The 16,152-nt window shown below is 51.1% G+C and overlaps 1 protein-coding gene across 1 annotated transcript in view; it reads left to right on the forward strand.

Moving 5' to 3' along the window:
- The first annotated feature begins 4,679 nt into the window (after positions 1-4,679).
- Positions 4,680-16,152, forward strand: part of DKK3 (dickkopf WNT signaling pathway inhibitor 3) — a 41,998-nt gene continuing 30,525 nt past the window's right edge. The window contains exons 1-3 of the mRNA XM_072794058.1: positions 4,680-4,907; positions 12,674-12,808; positions 16,064-16,147. Coding sequence (XP_072650159.1) covers positions 4,695-4,907; positions 12,674-12,808; positions 16,064-16,147 — 432 coding nt within the window. The 5' untranslated portion in view covers positions 4,680-4,694. The remainder of the gene's footprint in view (positions 4,908-12,673; positions 12,809-16,063; positions 16,148-16,152) is intronic.

The raw sequence follows: 16,152 nt of genomic DNA on the forward strand, positions 1-16,152 counted from the left end.
CATAGTTAAGAAGCTGCTCCTCCCTTCCTCCTCCTCATCCCCTCTCCCAGGCTCACAAATCTCTTTTTCTAAACATCTCTCTCCCTCAATCGCTCTGCCTCTGAATTTCTCTGTCCAGGTTGGCTTTTGTCCTTGAGTAGCTGCATGGTGTCTCCGGCCTCAAACTCAATGTAGAATCTGAGGGCTCAAGCTGTAGACAAGGGTTTGTCTCTGGCGCAGCCAAAGGGGTGGGAGAGGAGGGTCAGCCACGAGGATTACTGGATCCCACCCGAGTTCACGGGGCCGCCTATCTGTCCTGGCGTTCTCTGCTTACACTACAGAGTCCGTGAGGGCCGGACCTCAGCTCCAAGCAGGAGATGGTGGCAGGGACAGTCATCCTGTGCAATCTCACGTGACTTGCATTCCAGGAGGGAAAACAGATACTAATAGTGACACAGATACCTTATCTCTGAGCCACCTCTTGACATTTCTTTTTCCAGATTATGTTCAGAAATGTCTATCTAAAATGGAAGGGAAAGGGAGAAAAAAAGGGAGATGTGTATTCTGAATTGTTAAAGTTTTTTTTTTTTAAGATTTTATTTATTTTAGAGAGAGAGTACAAGAGGTGAGGGGAGGAGGAGAAGCAGACCCTCTGCTGAGCGGGGAGCCCAGGAGACAGGAGAGGCTCCATCCCAGGACCCTGAGATCAGGACCTGAGCCGAAGGCAGACGCCCAACCCACTGAACCAGCCAGGCACCTTGAATTGTTAAAGTTTTAAAAATCAGTGCATAATTGTCATCTACGCAGACTGCACGCCTCTAAGTTCTGGATATCTGAGGTTTCCTTGTTTGCAAAGGGGGACAGATAAACCCCATCCACAGCCTAGAGCCGTTGCCTGGCTCCAGCCCTCTGGCCCTTCCACCCACCCCAGGAGGAAAGCTATAACCATTCAAGCAGACAGAAGGGCCTTTTATGAAGAGAAATGCCCCTCCCTGCAGGCCTGTGGGGACCCTCCCACTCCTGCTTCTCACCTCACAGCAATGGGGGCCACCGCTGGGCCTTGGGGAGGTGAGCATTTCTGTTAAGAGCAGATCTAAGAAAAGTCTATTTGGCACTAAGAGGTTTTTCATTTTGCTTTATTCTGGGCAATGGGATAGGGGTGGGGGGACTTGCCTATTGCTTTTTTTTTTTTTTTTTTCTTTTTTGGTTTCAGTTTATTCAATGATTTCAAACATACTGAAAATAATACAACAGACACTCCCATACACCCACATGTAGCTAACCAGCCGTGATGATTAAACAGATATCAGTATTTGGACACTTCTAATTCAGAACCCTTCCCTGCAGGTACACTTTCTGTCTTAAAGAAATAAAGTGTTATAAATCCAACTGAGGACCGCCTGCCCCCATCTCTCCCTCTGCCTTCCCTCTTAGGGGCAGCCTACACATTTCTGCACTTTTTTTAAAACTATATTTGTAGGATCCATAAACAATACAAATTGCCGTTTTGTGTTTTTAAAATATGCACAAATAGCACTGTGTACATATCACTCTGCAAATTGCCTTTCCTGCTCCACATCATTTCTTCTGAGATTTATCCATGTGGTTGCCTAGAAATATTATTCATTACGTTAATGGCTATATTCTACTGTTTGTAGAAATCCCAGTTTAACCATTCTGCTGAAAAACCACTAAGTGAATGGTTTTCACATTTTTTGCTACTGTAAATAGTGGCTTCAATAAGCATCTTTATAGATGTCTTTGGAAGCACAAGGTCACAATTTCTGGAGGGCAGACAGCTAGCCAAGAAATTGCTGTGTGGGTGCCGGCTTTCTAGGTAATTTTTAGCAGGTTAAAACTGCTCTGCTCTCACTTCTCAATAATGAAATGGGACTCTGGTGTATGACTCTGTAGGCCCTTCATAGAGAAAATGTAAAAACTTAGAATTTTAAAATAATAGTGTCCCTAATTGTTATAGAACTTAAAAAGAAAAAAAAAAAAACAAATGTCCCTAATTGTTATAGAACTTAGACCAGTCATATAATGGAAATTGTGGAATTTTAGAACATATCTTGCCCTAAAGATGATTGATCTGGCCGGCTCTGGCCAGCTCTCCCTGCCCTGTGTGCCCCTGGACCCCTCACCTTTCAATGGCCATTTAGAGTCAGCCACACCTGAGTCTCCTTCCAGATGACCCCTCGCTTGCTGTCTGGCTTTGAGAGGATGGCCTAACTTCCCTGAGTCTCCATGCCCTCACTATGGAGTTTGGGTGTGCGCGGTGTCCAGTGGTAAGAAGGCCCATGGACTCAAGTGTATGAACAGGACAAAGAGGCAATGGGCCCTGTAGGGGAAGAGAAAATTTCTCCTCTACCCTTGTAGGGTCTCCAGCCACGCCTAAAAATTAAACTGACATAAGGCAGATTAACAGAAGGTATATAAATTTTACTAAAATTTCACACATACATAGGAGCCTTCACAAGAAAATGAGGACCCCAGAGAGTGACCAGGTCAGAAAGCTTACAGACTTTTCAGACAAAGAAACAATAAACTTGTGAATAAATGACAAGGCAAAGGGCTTTAGGCTCAGGATGGTAAATTGTGGAGAAGTGACCAAATGGGGGTGGGGGTAGGGACCTAGTAGGAGATAGGGTCATTTTGGTAAATTTGTTTGTACAGATCCATTTTGATATCAGGTCCCATTTTGATATCAGGTCCCAGTACCTACTTAATGATAAGGACATTCTTTTCTTGCTGGTACAGGGAAGGCACCTTTCTCACGTGGCATTTCATGGCCTATTTTTAGGTAGAAAGGAACAGTCTCAGAGCCTTTCCTGCATCTGCTATTTCTCAAGTGCCCTCAGCTCAAAATAATCAGTTTTTGAGGTGGCATGTCCTGAATTCCTTCATCCTCAAACACATTTTTTCCAAGTGGTCACCTGCACCTGCACTGAAATTGTTCATTTAATACTCCCAAGTCAGCCCCAACACTTCCCAGCCAGTTGAGAGCGGAGGAGTCTGGCAGAGAAGGATGAAGACCCTGGAGCCAGATTCCTGGGTTCAAATCCCAGTTCAACCATTTAATTGCTATGTGGCCTTAGAAAAGATTCCTTATTTGCAAAATGGGAATAAAACTAGAAGTACCAACTTCAGAGGCTGTCTGAGAATTAAATGAGTTCACACTTGGTCCTGGCACATGGCACTCAGTAATGGTATTGCTAATACTTCAGAATAGCAATAGCTATTGATATTGTTGGGGCGCCTGGCGGGCTCAATCGGTTAAGCGTCTGCCTTTGGCTCAGGTCATGATCCTGGGGTCCTGGGATGGAGCCTCACCTCAACCTCCCAGCTCAGCAAGGAACCTGCTTCTCCCTCTCCCTCTGCCCGCCCCCCTCCCATTCGGGTTGCTCTCTCTCTCTCTCTCTCTCTCTAATAAATGAATGAATGAATGAATGAATGAATGAATAAATAAATAAATAAAATCTTTGAAAAAATAGTTTTTGTTTTACTGATTAGCTCATCCATTCCTCAGGAGCCCAATGTGTATTACGGCTGTGGCCACGGTGACACGAAGGTGAGCAGGTCATTCTCTGCCACCCAAGGGCTCCCCCTGGCCACTGGGGGGAAATGGGCCAGGGTCCAGAAAGCCCATGGCAAGTCTGCGGCAAGGGGGCACAAGGCGCTGCGGGCACCCACCCCCCCCCCCAGGAGAAATGGGGAGGAGCCCGAGAGACTCCTAGTTCTTGAAAGATGGGGGGAGTCCGCTAGACCAACGGGGGGGGGGCTGGCCAGACAGCAATACCGAGACACAGGAGGTTTAAGAAAACACTCGGCTATTAAAAAAATATGTGAGCGCTTCCTGTTCTGGATACTCACACGCTTAAAAAAATCGCTAGGAAACTGCGTGGCCCTGGTCGGGGCGCGGGAGGCCCGCCCGCCGCGCCGCACCTGCCGCAGGCCCCGGCCACCGCACCCCTGCTCTCACCTCCATCTCCCACTCGGGCTCGCGGAACGCCCGCAGGTCTGGGGCCTTGGCCGGACCCGGAGGTCGGCAAGGTCGCGAGGAGCAGAGCTGGGTCCCCGGGGCTGCCGCCGGGGGCGGGGGGGTCGGATCCTGGGCCCGCGCGGGGCCACAGTGCGCGGTCCTGCCGGGCGGGGCGACCACCAGGCGGGAGGCGGCGGCGGGGGCACGCGGGGGGGCGGCCCGGGGCGCGGGCAGCGGCGGCCAATGGCGAGGGAGCGGGCGGAGCGGGCGGGGCGGGCGGGGCGCGCTGCGGGTGTCCGGGCCCCGGCGCCGCCGCATCCCCGCGCTCCCCTCCGCGCCGCTCCCGTGTCGTGCGCGCAGCCCGCGGCGGCGTCCCCGGCGAGGCCCGGCAGCTCCAGCCCGCGCACAGCTCGGTCCGCTGGGGGGGGGGGGGCGCACGGGGCCGGGGGGGGGGCGACCCGGTGGTGCAGGGGCCGGGCTCGAACCCGGGTCGGCGCGGGGCTGAGCGGGCGCCACGGCGTGGGGGACTAGGCTCGGTAGCTGCTGCGGGGAGGGGCCGCCCCCGGGGCCGGGGAGGAGCCCCGCCCGGGCGGGAGGAGGGGGCGCGGGGGCCTCGGGCTGGTGCCCCGGGGGGTGCGGGGAAGAGGGGCGGGGCGGCGGGGCGGCGGGGCGGCGGGGGGCTGGCGCGCTCTGACCGGTTCCCGACGCAGGCGGCGGCGGGCGCAGAGCGGAGATGCGGCGGCTCGGGGGCACCCTGCTGTGCCTGCTGCTGGCGGCGGCGGTCCCCACGGCCCCCGCGCCGGCCCCCACGGCGCCCCCGGCTCCCGCCGAGGCCGGCCCGGCTCTCAGCTACCCGCAGGAGGAGGCCACCCTCAACGAGATGTTCCGCGAGGTGGAGGAGCTGATGGAGGACACGCAGCACAAACTGCGCAGCGCGGTGGAGGAGGTGGGTGCGCCCTGCCGGGGGTGCCGGGGAGGGGGGAGCGCCCTGCCGGGGGTGCCGCGGGGCCGGGGGGCGGGGGGGAGCGCCCTGCCGGGGGTGGGGGGTGGGCAGCGGGGCCGGGGGAGCGCCCTGCCGGGCGGGGGAGGCAGCGGGGCCCGGGGCGGGGAGCGCCCTGCTCGGGGGAGCGCCCTGCTCGGGAGAGCGCCCTGCTGGAGGGAGCCGGGCCGGGAAAGCGCCCTGCTTGGGGGGGGGCAGCGGGGCCGGGGGAGCGCCCTGCCGGGCGGGGGAGGCAGCGGGGCCCGGGGCGGGGAGCCCCCTGCTCGGGGGAGCGCCCTGCTGGAGGGAGCCGGGCCGGGAAAGCGCCCTGCTTGGGGGGGGGCAGCGGGGCCGAGGGAGCGCCCTGCTGGGGGGGGGGCGGGGGGAGGGGCCGGGGGAGCGCCCTGCTGGGGGGGGGCAGCGGAGCCGGGGGAGCGCCCTGCTGGGGGCAGAGGGGCCAGGGGAGCGCTCTGCTGGGGGGGGCGGGGGGAGGGGCCGGGGGAGCGCCCTGCCGCGGGGCAGCCGGGCCGGGGGTCGGGGGGAGCGCTCCGCGCGCCGGGGGGGCGGTGGGGGTCACTCCCTGGGTTCGGCGAGGAGCCGGCAGCAGATTCGGAGTGATCCGGCGGCGGCGGCGGCGCAGGGCGAGCTCCACTCCCACGTGCGACTGCCTGCCCCAGGGTCGGGATCTGAGCCCGCTCGCCGGGAGTCTGCGGCTGGACTCGCGCAGGGGCACCCGGGTCACCACCTGTGCAGGCTGCCGGCCACCACCCCGCTACTGTCTTCTAGTGTGCAGTTGCCCCCCCCCGCCGGTCGTAAGCGGAGGCTGGCGCGGCCCGTATCCCAGCGCCGGGGTTTCGCAGAGAGGCCAGGGAAGCCCCAGGGATCTCAAGTTCTAGCTTGTACGTTGGGCTTTGAGCCTGTGCCATCCTCCCAAGACGCAGTTCGGAGGCCGGGTGGGGACAAAAAGCCCGGAAAGCTTTGCTGCTGGTCTGTCTGGGCTTCCCCAGATGCACGTGAGGCCAAGAAGGAAAATCAGAATCCTCAATCCCGCCGTGAATTTTCAGATGGGGGAGGGGCGGACAATGGGAAGGGCGACCCACCTCCACCCCAGGGGTGCTGTGGAGTCAGTCCTGAGCTCAGAGTTCTCCTGGGCCGCTGACCAGCAGGTGACATCGTACCTCGATTTCCTGATAGAATTAAATGCCCTGATATGTGTGGGCACCTGGCATATAGTAGGTGGGCAATAGACATAAGCGGTTACTATCAGATACCACCTACCTTGGCAAAGCTTGGCCTGGCTTCTTCCTTCCATCACCTCCCAGGTCCCCGCACTGTGGGTGGCATCCTCTAGGGTGAGCACCTAAGTGTTGTCAGGGCTGCCTGGGCAGGAGGTGCAGCTGGCCTACCTGGCCCAGCCCAGGTGTCAGGAGCTGTCCCTGGTGGCTGGGGTTGGTGGGCATGGTCACTGTCGGGTCTGGCTCTGGCTCCAGCCTGTCTTTGGGGAGAAGCCAGCCGTCCTAGTGAAGGAGTCAGCAGGAGACCAGATGTCCAGGCTGCGGGGTGAGGCGTCTTCTCACCCCTGCTTCTTCTCCACATTTCACTGGGACAGAGCCTTAAATGCTAGCTCTGGTCTACCAGGAGAGGCTGCTTTCTCCCCACAACCTATGTCCTTTGGGGGTATTTCCCTCTCCCTCCCACAGCAGTCAGCCTGGTGGAGTATACAGTGAAGGGGACCCTGGATTGGGAGGCAGTTGTGTGGGAAGCTGTCCTGAACATCCGCTGGACAGGCCAGATTCCAGAACCCAGGGACAGACGTTCTGTTTCCTGTGAAAGCAAAAGGATCATGACATGGAATAATTAAAAGGGAATGGGAATCAGATGGGCCCCTATGTCTCTTAACTCTACCCCTTCCTATTAAATGGAGCTCATGATCCTTCTGGTGCCAGGGCAGGTCAGCTGCTTTCCTTATCTGGGCTCCAGGATTTTCCCTCCAGCACATGGATTTTGGGTGAGACTGTTGAGGTCAATGCCATGTTTTTATTTTGTGTGAATTTGTTTGTGCAGCGTGGTCTTCTGATGGTAGCTCTTGCTTGAAGGAGACAGGGGAGCAGCAGGGGCCTTGCTAGTCTCTTCATTGATCACAGCAGTTTGGGACTAGAGGGACCTGAGTGGCATATCTATTCTGTGGAAGTTGTCCTCATTGGCTCTGCCAGGGTCCCAGCTAGGCTTGTGAAGATGGACTGGTTGAAAGTTTGCCACCAGTAGAGTTACTGGCTGCTACCTCTGTCCTGCTCAGGGGTCATTCCCCAAAGAGTATCCTCAACGGCAGCGGGGACAGGTTGAGAGAGCCTGAACCCCTGCGTGGCAGGAGAACAGGCCGTGGGGATCAACCTTCCTTTATCTGACCCTAGTTCTACTACGTGGTAGGATCCAAGACATGTCCCTCCTCCCCCGTTTAGGATAAGGGGTGATTTAAATGAGATGATGCAAGTAAAGCAACATATCTGACCATCTAAAATGGGGTAAGAAAAATTGTGTAACGTAAGTCATCCCTTGAGGTTGTTGTCAGGATTATGGGAGATCGTTGGTTCTCGATGACTCATGGCCGTTATTATTATCATCTCAATAGTCCCATCCTGATGACGACAAAGAACCACCAGTATCTGGTATATGATAGACTCTCAAGAGATTGTGGCTATTGATATTAATTTTTTAAAAAGAGACTGTCAGGAAGCCCCTTAGGTCTCATAAACACAGGATAGTAGCTATTTATTTGTTGTCTGGGGGAAGGACCAGGTCAGATGAATTAGTTATTTACATAGCTGCATCATGAATCTGCTTTCAAGTAACTTCCTGACATTTTAAATATTCCAGCTGACTCAAGCTGTTGATTGCTCCTAGGGGAAAGATGAAACTAACTCTGCCTGTAGGATCATTATTGGGAGAGACAAATGTTCAAATGGTTCAATCGAGGGTGTTCCCATTTTCCTGTCTTAAGATTCTGTGTTGCTGACGAATGTGTTTTGAAGATAACCACCACTTTCTACCCCTCCCCAATGAGCAGGGGGAAGGGAAGGGAATTGTGATATCTATAACTGACGTATTCTAGAATGTTCTTAATCACCTCACCTATTCCTAGGAAGAACCCCAATACCAAGCTTTGATTTATCTGTCCGATTTTTCCTATTGTACTCCTTTAACAGACACACGGAGTCAACCAACTATAAATGCCATTTTTTATAACATGCGCATTCCTCCTCTATGAAACAACTCCTCTTGCCTTAGGCTTCAGTTTCTCTTGCTAGTGGCAGTAATAGTTGTGGTTGAAATTTCCATTGTAAACTGTACTTTGAGTTCGTGGTGCCATTGGAGGACTATTAGCTCATTCTATCGAAATAACCACTGGTTGAGAGGGAGAAGCCTTTATAAAAAAGACTATCTGCTCACCCCAAAGCAAACTCTAGATTTGGTAACTCGTCAATTATTTGAAAGCCAAACTTCAGATTCAGGTTCCAGTGGGAATTTTAAAAATGCGAAAACATCCCCTTCTGCTTCTGGACGGCCTCTTTTTCTCCTACTCTTTTCCAGCTGCATCTTTTCTATCACTAAACATGCCAAGATCTCTCACTTAAAAAATATTTTCTTTGAAGTCTCTTTTGTGTTCACCCTGTCTCCTATCTTAGCTCCATTCCACTTCTCCATTTTGTTGGCGAATTCTTCAAACGTGTAGTATCTGCTGTCTGCTCTTTCCACCTCCACCCGAACATTCCCTAGCACGCTAGCTTCTCCTAAAACTGCTTTCTTCAAGGACAGCCTTCTGAAGGTCGCTGTGTGTTACTACATCTGTGCTGCGTGGGCAGGTGCTGTGACACGCACCTGGATTTCGCGGTCCATAATTCTTACATCCACTCAGCGAAGTGGGGCCATCTCCACTACACGAACGAGAAAGCTAAGGTTTAGAGACATTTGGTATCTTGCCCAAGGTCACATAGCTGCTTCTTGGCCGAGCTGGGATTGCCCCCGCCTTACCTAACTCCAGAACCCTGGCACTTCCTGCCGTGCTGCCCTGTGACATGCTGCCCTGTGACATGCCACAGGCAACTTTTGCCTCACCTTGTGGCTAACTCGCAGTAGCTTGGCCCACCTAGACTTATTTGTAACCTCTGCTGCCTTAGCAGGCCTCTCCCCAGGTATAACTTCCTACTCCCGCCCCTCACTCTGGCCAGTTCCCTCACTCCCCTCTTTATCTTCTCCAGAACATATATTATCTACCAACCAGTCTTTAGAACTTGTTACAACTTCCCATGGCCTGGAGAGAGATTTTCTCCTGGGTAAGTAGCCAGAGGGACTGCCTCTTCATTTGAGCTCTTTGATACCTGGGGTTTCACCTGCAGAAATTCTAATTCAGCAGGTCTCAGAAGGGATCTGTGTGTGTGTGTGTGTGTGTGTGTGTGTGTGTGTGAGACTATATAGTCCCAAATCTCCTGGTTCTAGATCTATGATATTGATGTTAGAGTTTCAGACGTGACTCCGATGCACTCTCCTCACCATGTCAACACCCTGTCAGTTTATAGAACTGCTCCTGCATCTGCCCGCCAGTCCCTCTCTAATTCATCATCCACCATGTTCTCTCACGCCCAGCATGGACCCTGTGCCCTGGCCTACGGCGTACCCCGTTCTCGTCCAGGCTGCCACAGCTTTGGCCTCCCCCGTGCTCCTTTCTGTTCAAATCCTACTCATCCTTAGAAATCAGCTCAATCATGCCTCTTCCTCCTGGAGACCTTTCTTTTCTTTGAGCCCTGGCTTGCTTCTAGAAACCATCATAATCACCCTCAAACTGGTTTAGTTGTGGGGCTCTGCTCTCTCCCCAGTAGACGCATGAGCGACTCAGGCAGGACAGAAGCACATACTGGACAAGGCCCAGAATTTGGAGTCAGACTGACCTGAGTTCTATCTGAGCTTTGCCACTTGTTAACAACGTGATGACCGTAGAGGTCCCTTCACTCCTCTCCAGCTCGTTCTCCTCATCTGCAGAATGAGGGCCCCAACACTGTCCTTGTGGGAGTGCTTGAATATCCAAGGAGCCATGGAAGATATGGTGCGATGGCGCAGGCATAGCTGATGCCCAAACATGTCGGTTGTTGGGGTGATGATGATCGTGATGAATAATGGTGGTGATGATGGTGGTGATGGTAATGATGATGATGGTGATGATGGTGAAGCCAGTGATCGAGTCTCAGACATCTCAGCAACCCTCTCAGGGTCAAACACAGCAATAACTGACTCAAGTTCTTGTTTGATCATTTGAGCTTTTGGGAGTACCAGACTCTCTCCACTTCTAGTTCAGGGTTTTTGTGCTGCACTGAGGCATGGCAGTTCTGTCCCCATATCCAGCCCAGCTCGGCAAATCTAGCTGGGAGACAGGAAAAGAGGTGCCTCATTTAGTACATAAGGGAATAGAAGATAGTGATTTTTTTAAAAATAGAATCTTTTTGAGGATTAGTTTTAAGAAGTAAAAATAGCCCAGTTTGGAAAACTGCCAGCCAGCAACTAGAACTTCTCTTTGTGTCTCGTTTTAAATTCCTCGAGAGAGTATCTGATTGGCTCAGCTAGCCCATGATGTGGCCTCTCTTTGAGTGCAGTCAGCTGTGACCTGGTCACACTGTCCACTGCCCCCTCGGGGTGGGACACAGTGGTAAATGCACGAGGGGAAATTGGGTATAGATTCAGGTTGATCGATAAATGTGGTAGAGATGTCATGGAGGCTCCTGACACTGGAAGATTTGGGAGTAGCAGCCTCAGGAACCTGGCACCAAACAAGAGCCAGGAGGGTGGGTCCTGGGAACAAGTCAGCTGACCCGCTGTACCCAAGAGGTGGGGTGGGGAAGGAGACATATCTGTGGCCCTACCTGGATCAGGTAAGGGGCTGTCTTGGGGGGCTGTTTGGGTCTTACCACCCCCACCCCCACCACCAGGTCCTGCCACAACAAAGGTTTAGGAGCAAATAATTTATTTGGTAAGTGATCCCAGAAACACCGGGAAGAAGTGGGGAAATAAGATGGGAGAGAAGAGAGGGAATAAAGGCTGCACTGATGAACAGGTTAGTGGCCGGTGCTGCTGGGGTTCAGTCCCACTGGGTCCTCGGAGAGACTGCCCCTTTGAGGGGAGAGGAAGCTGGGGTTCTTGCCCCATAGCCCATCCCTCACTGATGGAGGACGGTTCCTGGGGCATTAGCTCCCCAGCATCAGAGCTGCCCGTGAGGCAGGTGAATGCAGGTGCGTGCAGGTGACTTCCAGGTTAGGTCACGGGGAGATGGAAAGGTCGCCAACAGCAGGTGTACAGGGCTGAGACCGTTCCACGGAAGCTTGCTCAGATACCAACTCTGCCCTTGCCCTTCCCTGACAGTCTTTTGTTTTCTTTCTTATGTGTCTTGTGGATATCCCACAGTGAATTTAAAAAATTTTAATTTGGGCAGCCCCGGTGTCTCAGCGGTTTAGCGCCACCTTCAGCCCAGGGTGTGATCCTAGAGAAGAGGGATGGAGTCCCACGTTGGGTTCCCTGCATGGAGCCTACTTCTCTCTCTCTCTCTCTCTTTCTCTCTCTCTCTCTCTGCCATGAATAAATAAATAAAATCTTTAAAAGAATAAAAATAAAAAATAAAAATAAATAAAAAATTTTAATTCTAGTGAGCGTAGTGTTATGTTAGTTTTAGGCATACAATACAGTGATGCAACAATTCTGCACATTACTCAGTGCTCATCATAATAGGTGTCCTCTTATTCCCCTTCACCGGTTTCCCTCATCACCCCCCCGACCCCGTGGTGACCACCAGTTTGTTCTCTAGGATTAGGAGACTGTTTTCTTGTCTCTTTTTTTCTTTGCTCATTTGTTTTGTTTCTTAAATTCCACATATGAGTGATACATTCTCTGGTATTTGTCTTTCTCTGTCTGACTTATTTCCCTTAGCATTATACCCTCTGGGTCCACCCAGGTTTTTGTAAATGGCAAGATTTCATTCTTTTTGCAGCCGAATAATACTCTATTGTATATATGCACCACATCTTCTTTATCCATTCTCCTATTGATGGGCACTCGGGCTGCTTCCATAGTTTGGCTATTGTAAATAATGCTGCAGTAAGCATAGCAGTCCATATATCTTCAAATTAGTGTTTTTGTGTTCTTTGGGTGAATACCCAGTTCGTGTGATTACTGGATTGTATGGTAGTTCTATTTTTAATTTTTGAGGAACCTCCATACCGTTTCCCACAGTGGCTGCACCAGTTTGCATTCCCACCAACAGTGCAGGAGGGTTCCTTTTCCCCCACATCCTCACCAGCACTTGTCATTTCTTGTGTTTTTTATTTTAGCCATTCTGACAGGAGCGAGTTGATATCTTGTTGTGGTTTCTGACTTGCATTTCCCTGATGATGAGTGATGTCTTTCACCAATAGTTTTGGGAAATTATCCAGTCTCCCTGAGCCTTACTCTCCTTATTTATAAAATGGGTACATTCACACCCACCTCCTAGGGAGGCTATGAGATTTAAGTCTATGATACATGTAAAACATTTAGTACAATATCTTATCCTCGTGGACATGCAGTTAGCGGTGCCTCTTACCACTACCATTATTTGTAATTGCGGAAGAGGAAAAGAGAAGTGGTTCTTTATTTCTAATGGACTGATTTATATCCAGAGAAAACCGGTTTGCTCATTAAGTTTGTTGATTTAATAGATGGAAGCCGAAGAAGCTGCTGCTAAAACATCAGAAGTGAACCTGGCAAACTTACCTTCCAGCTATCACAATGAGACCAACACGGAAACCAGGGTTGGAAATAATACCATCCATGTGCACCGAGAAATTCACAAGGTAAGGGGGGTCACGGCCAGCATATCCTCCCCTCTATAGCACCCTGTTCCATCAGAGAACTAAGGCTACAAGCCAAAAATACAAGTGAGTTTGATAAAATACATAGAGGGAAGGAGATCCCTGAATGGCTCAGAGGTTTAGCACCTGCCTTCGGCCCAGGGCATGATCCTGGAGTCCTGGGATCGAGTCCCGCATCAGGCTCCTTTCATGGAGCCTGCTTCTCCCTCTGCCTGTGTCTCTGCCTCTCTCTGTGTCTCTCATGAATGAATGAATAAATAAATAAATAAATAAATCTTTAAGAACAACAACAACAACAACCAGAGGGAACAAGGGAGCTATTTAAGAGGGAGCATTGTGTATCAAACCAAAATTGCTTTTGTATTTAAGTAATAAATTTAACTCTAGGCTGCCTGCCAGCCCGGTTGCAAAGGAATGGCCATGGGGCGGAGGGGGGGTTATCATTTGATAAAAAGGTGCAAACAAGTGTCTAGAGATAGTACTTCTCTAGTATTGAATTCAAGGAATTGATCTCCTAGGTTTTATTTTTATTTTTTTAAAATTTTTTTAATTTTTATTTATTTATGATAGTCACAGAGAGAGAGAGAGAGGCAGAGACACAGGCAGAGGGAGAAGCAGGCTCCATGCACCGGGAGCCCGACGTGGGATTTGATCCCAAGTCTCCAGGATCGTGCCCCGGGCCAAAGGCAGGCGCCATACCGCTGCGCCACCCAGGGATCCCGATCTCCTAGGTTTTAATGTGTGTTTTAGTAGAGAATGGAAATAGATCCCATGGTGGTGAATAGATCTCCCCTGCTTCCTTTGGAGGAACTCGATTGTGATATACTCTACATCTTTGGAAGGGAAAGCCTCTGTTGTCATAAGATTGAAGTTTGTTTGCTGGTTATCCATTCAGACTTCTGTAGCAGAGTTTTTTCCAGCCTGCCACATGTCTAATTGTCTCTTGGTTTGATATCTGGCATGATGGGCAAGCAGGTCCCTTGCCCACCTGACTTGAGGAAGAAAACATCGCAAATGCAGAGGCACTTGGCATTAACCTGCCCTGGCGTGAGATGTGTCTTGCATAACTTAGGCAGGACTGGGAGGACAAACCTTGTGAGCCTGGTTTCTCTTGAAGAGAGTCTGGTGTGCACATAGTCAGGGTCATTGGTAGAGGCTGTCGAGTTGATGTTCTGTTGTGCACATCAAGGAGCTTGACCTCGGATCTCATCCCAACTCATATGTGCAAGGCCCAATGGCTCTCACGAGAGTCTCACTTTTTGTTCAAATGCCCAGGTCATGACTTGGTTGAAACAATAGTGTTTCTGTGTCATGGAGCATAAACAGGTCAATTTTTATGGGCCATCGCCTTGACTGTATATAGCCTTTGTGTGGCTTTTCTCCCACTGCAGACTGATGCACCCAGCTTCAGGATGTACCCCCATCACCACCCCACCCCCAGATAAATGAATGAGTCACCTGCTGAACAGAATCCTTTAGCATCGCTCATCTGAGCGCTGGAGAATGTTTCCAAAGGTCACTTTTATTTTTGTCAAAACCAATATTAAGTCGTTCTCTTTGACAATAATTAGCTACTAGGTTTGGCTCTTCTTAAGGTTGCTTCTTGTAGATGTTGGAATACGCAAGCATGAGTCCTCCCAGTAACTAGTGTGATCTTGAAAAATTATTTAAATGTACATCCCTCACTATCCATATATATGAAATAGGGACATCAATACGTACATGACAGTGGCATGAGAGTCCAATAATCTAAAGTACATAAGAGCTCATTATAAACTACAAAGTGCTTGCAGCAGCAAGTTGTTCTTATACTCGTTTCTTTCCATAAAGTTATGTTATTGGCACTGGGCAGCAGCTCTCCAGTAGGTTCCAGGGAGCACCTGTCCTGTGCAATGCTTCATTAAAGAGAGGCTGGGTTGTGGTTAAGCATATTCTGGAAACATCTTACTTACTTCTTCTCTTAGAGATAGAAAAAAGCACTTGAGTATAATGAAGGCTCTTAGAAGTCCTGCAACCCGTACCTGCATTATAGGACTGCACAGTTTAAAAAATACATATACCATCAGTTAATTCAGCAAAAATCTGGCTGAGAGGAAGAAGACACTGCCTCTTCACTTGGGAGAGGATTTACTTACTTAAAAGTATTAAAGTTTGTTTATGAAGACATGATCCTTATCTCTGCAGAACTGGGATTTGGTCCATTATGACAAAATGGCTGAGTTCCCACTCTGTTCTGGACACAGCTTCCTTTTAATGTTATTGCTGGCGGGAGCTCTACAGATGTCCTAGAAATGAGGACATCATGAATCAGAGAAGTGACTTATTCCAGGTTACACACTAGGTGGTTGTTGGTAGCTGAGCCAAGGCTCAAAGAACACAGATCTCCTACCTGCTGGGCCGGCGTCTCTTCTGTTCTTCGTGCCCAGCACAAGCATTCCTTAGACGGGACCTCTGTCAGGGCAGGAGCAGCCCGGGGGGCACGTCAGGATGAAGAGGCTCCACTCTGAGGTACCTGCTGCTGCAGAGCAGAGTCCGATCCAGACAGCAGATAGGGGAGCCTCCCGTTGTACGTAAGCACTTTCTTGGTGAAATATTTCACCAGAACCGGGAGGGGGGCAGCTGTAGCTAAAACCTGCTTGCTTCTCATGAAACATGTTGGATGAGACACCCAGACCTGTCATCGTTGAAAATCAGGATGTTGACATTGAGTTTCAAGTGATGAGCCTCAAGCACAGTAAAAACAACTACTGCTGAGGGACGCCTGGGTGGCTCAGCAGTTGAGCATCTGCCATCGGCTCAGGGCGTGATCCCGGGTCCGGGGATCGAGTCCCACATCAGGCTCCCTGAGAGGAGCCTGCTTTTCCCTCTGTCTATATCTCCGCTTCTCTCTGTGTGTCTCTCATGTCTAAATAAATAAAACCTTAAAAAAAAAAAAAAAACAACCAGCTACTGCTGAGTATTTGCTGCAGGTCAGGCTCTGTGCTGAGCGCCTTGCCCTAGCCTGCTCATCTCCCTGCAGAGCAATCCTGGGAGGTAGACTCCGTTAGGCTTCTGACTGCTGCACAGAGAAGGGGTTGCCCACCTGACGGCTGCTGCTGGAACTCAGAAAGCAAAGGGGAGTGGGCATCCTGTCCACTTCGGCAGATGCTCCTGCTTCAGAGAATGGAACCAAGAAAACGTGCGGGATTTGCCCAGAATTCCTTCTGTTTCACGTTCACTGTGTTTGCTCTGCCGTAGGTCACCAACAACCAGACTGGACGAACGGTCTTCTCAGAGACGGTCATCACATCTGTGGGAGATGAAGAAGGCAAAAAGAGCCACGTGAG

This window comes from Canis lupus, chromosome 23, assembly GCF_048164855.1.
Source record: "Canis lupus baileyi chromosome 23, mCanLup2.hap1, whole genome shotgun sequence".
Lineage (NCBI taxonomy): Eukaryota > Metazoa > Chordata > Mammalia > Carnivora > Canidae > Canis > Canis lupus.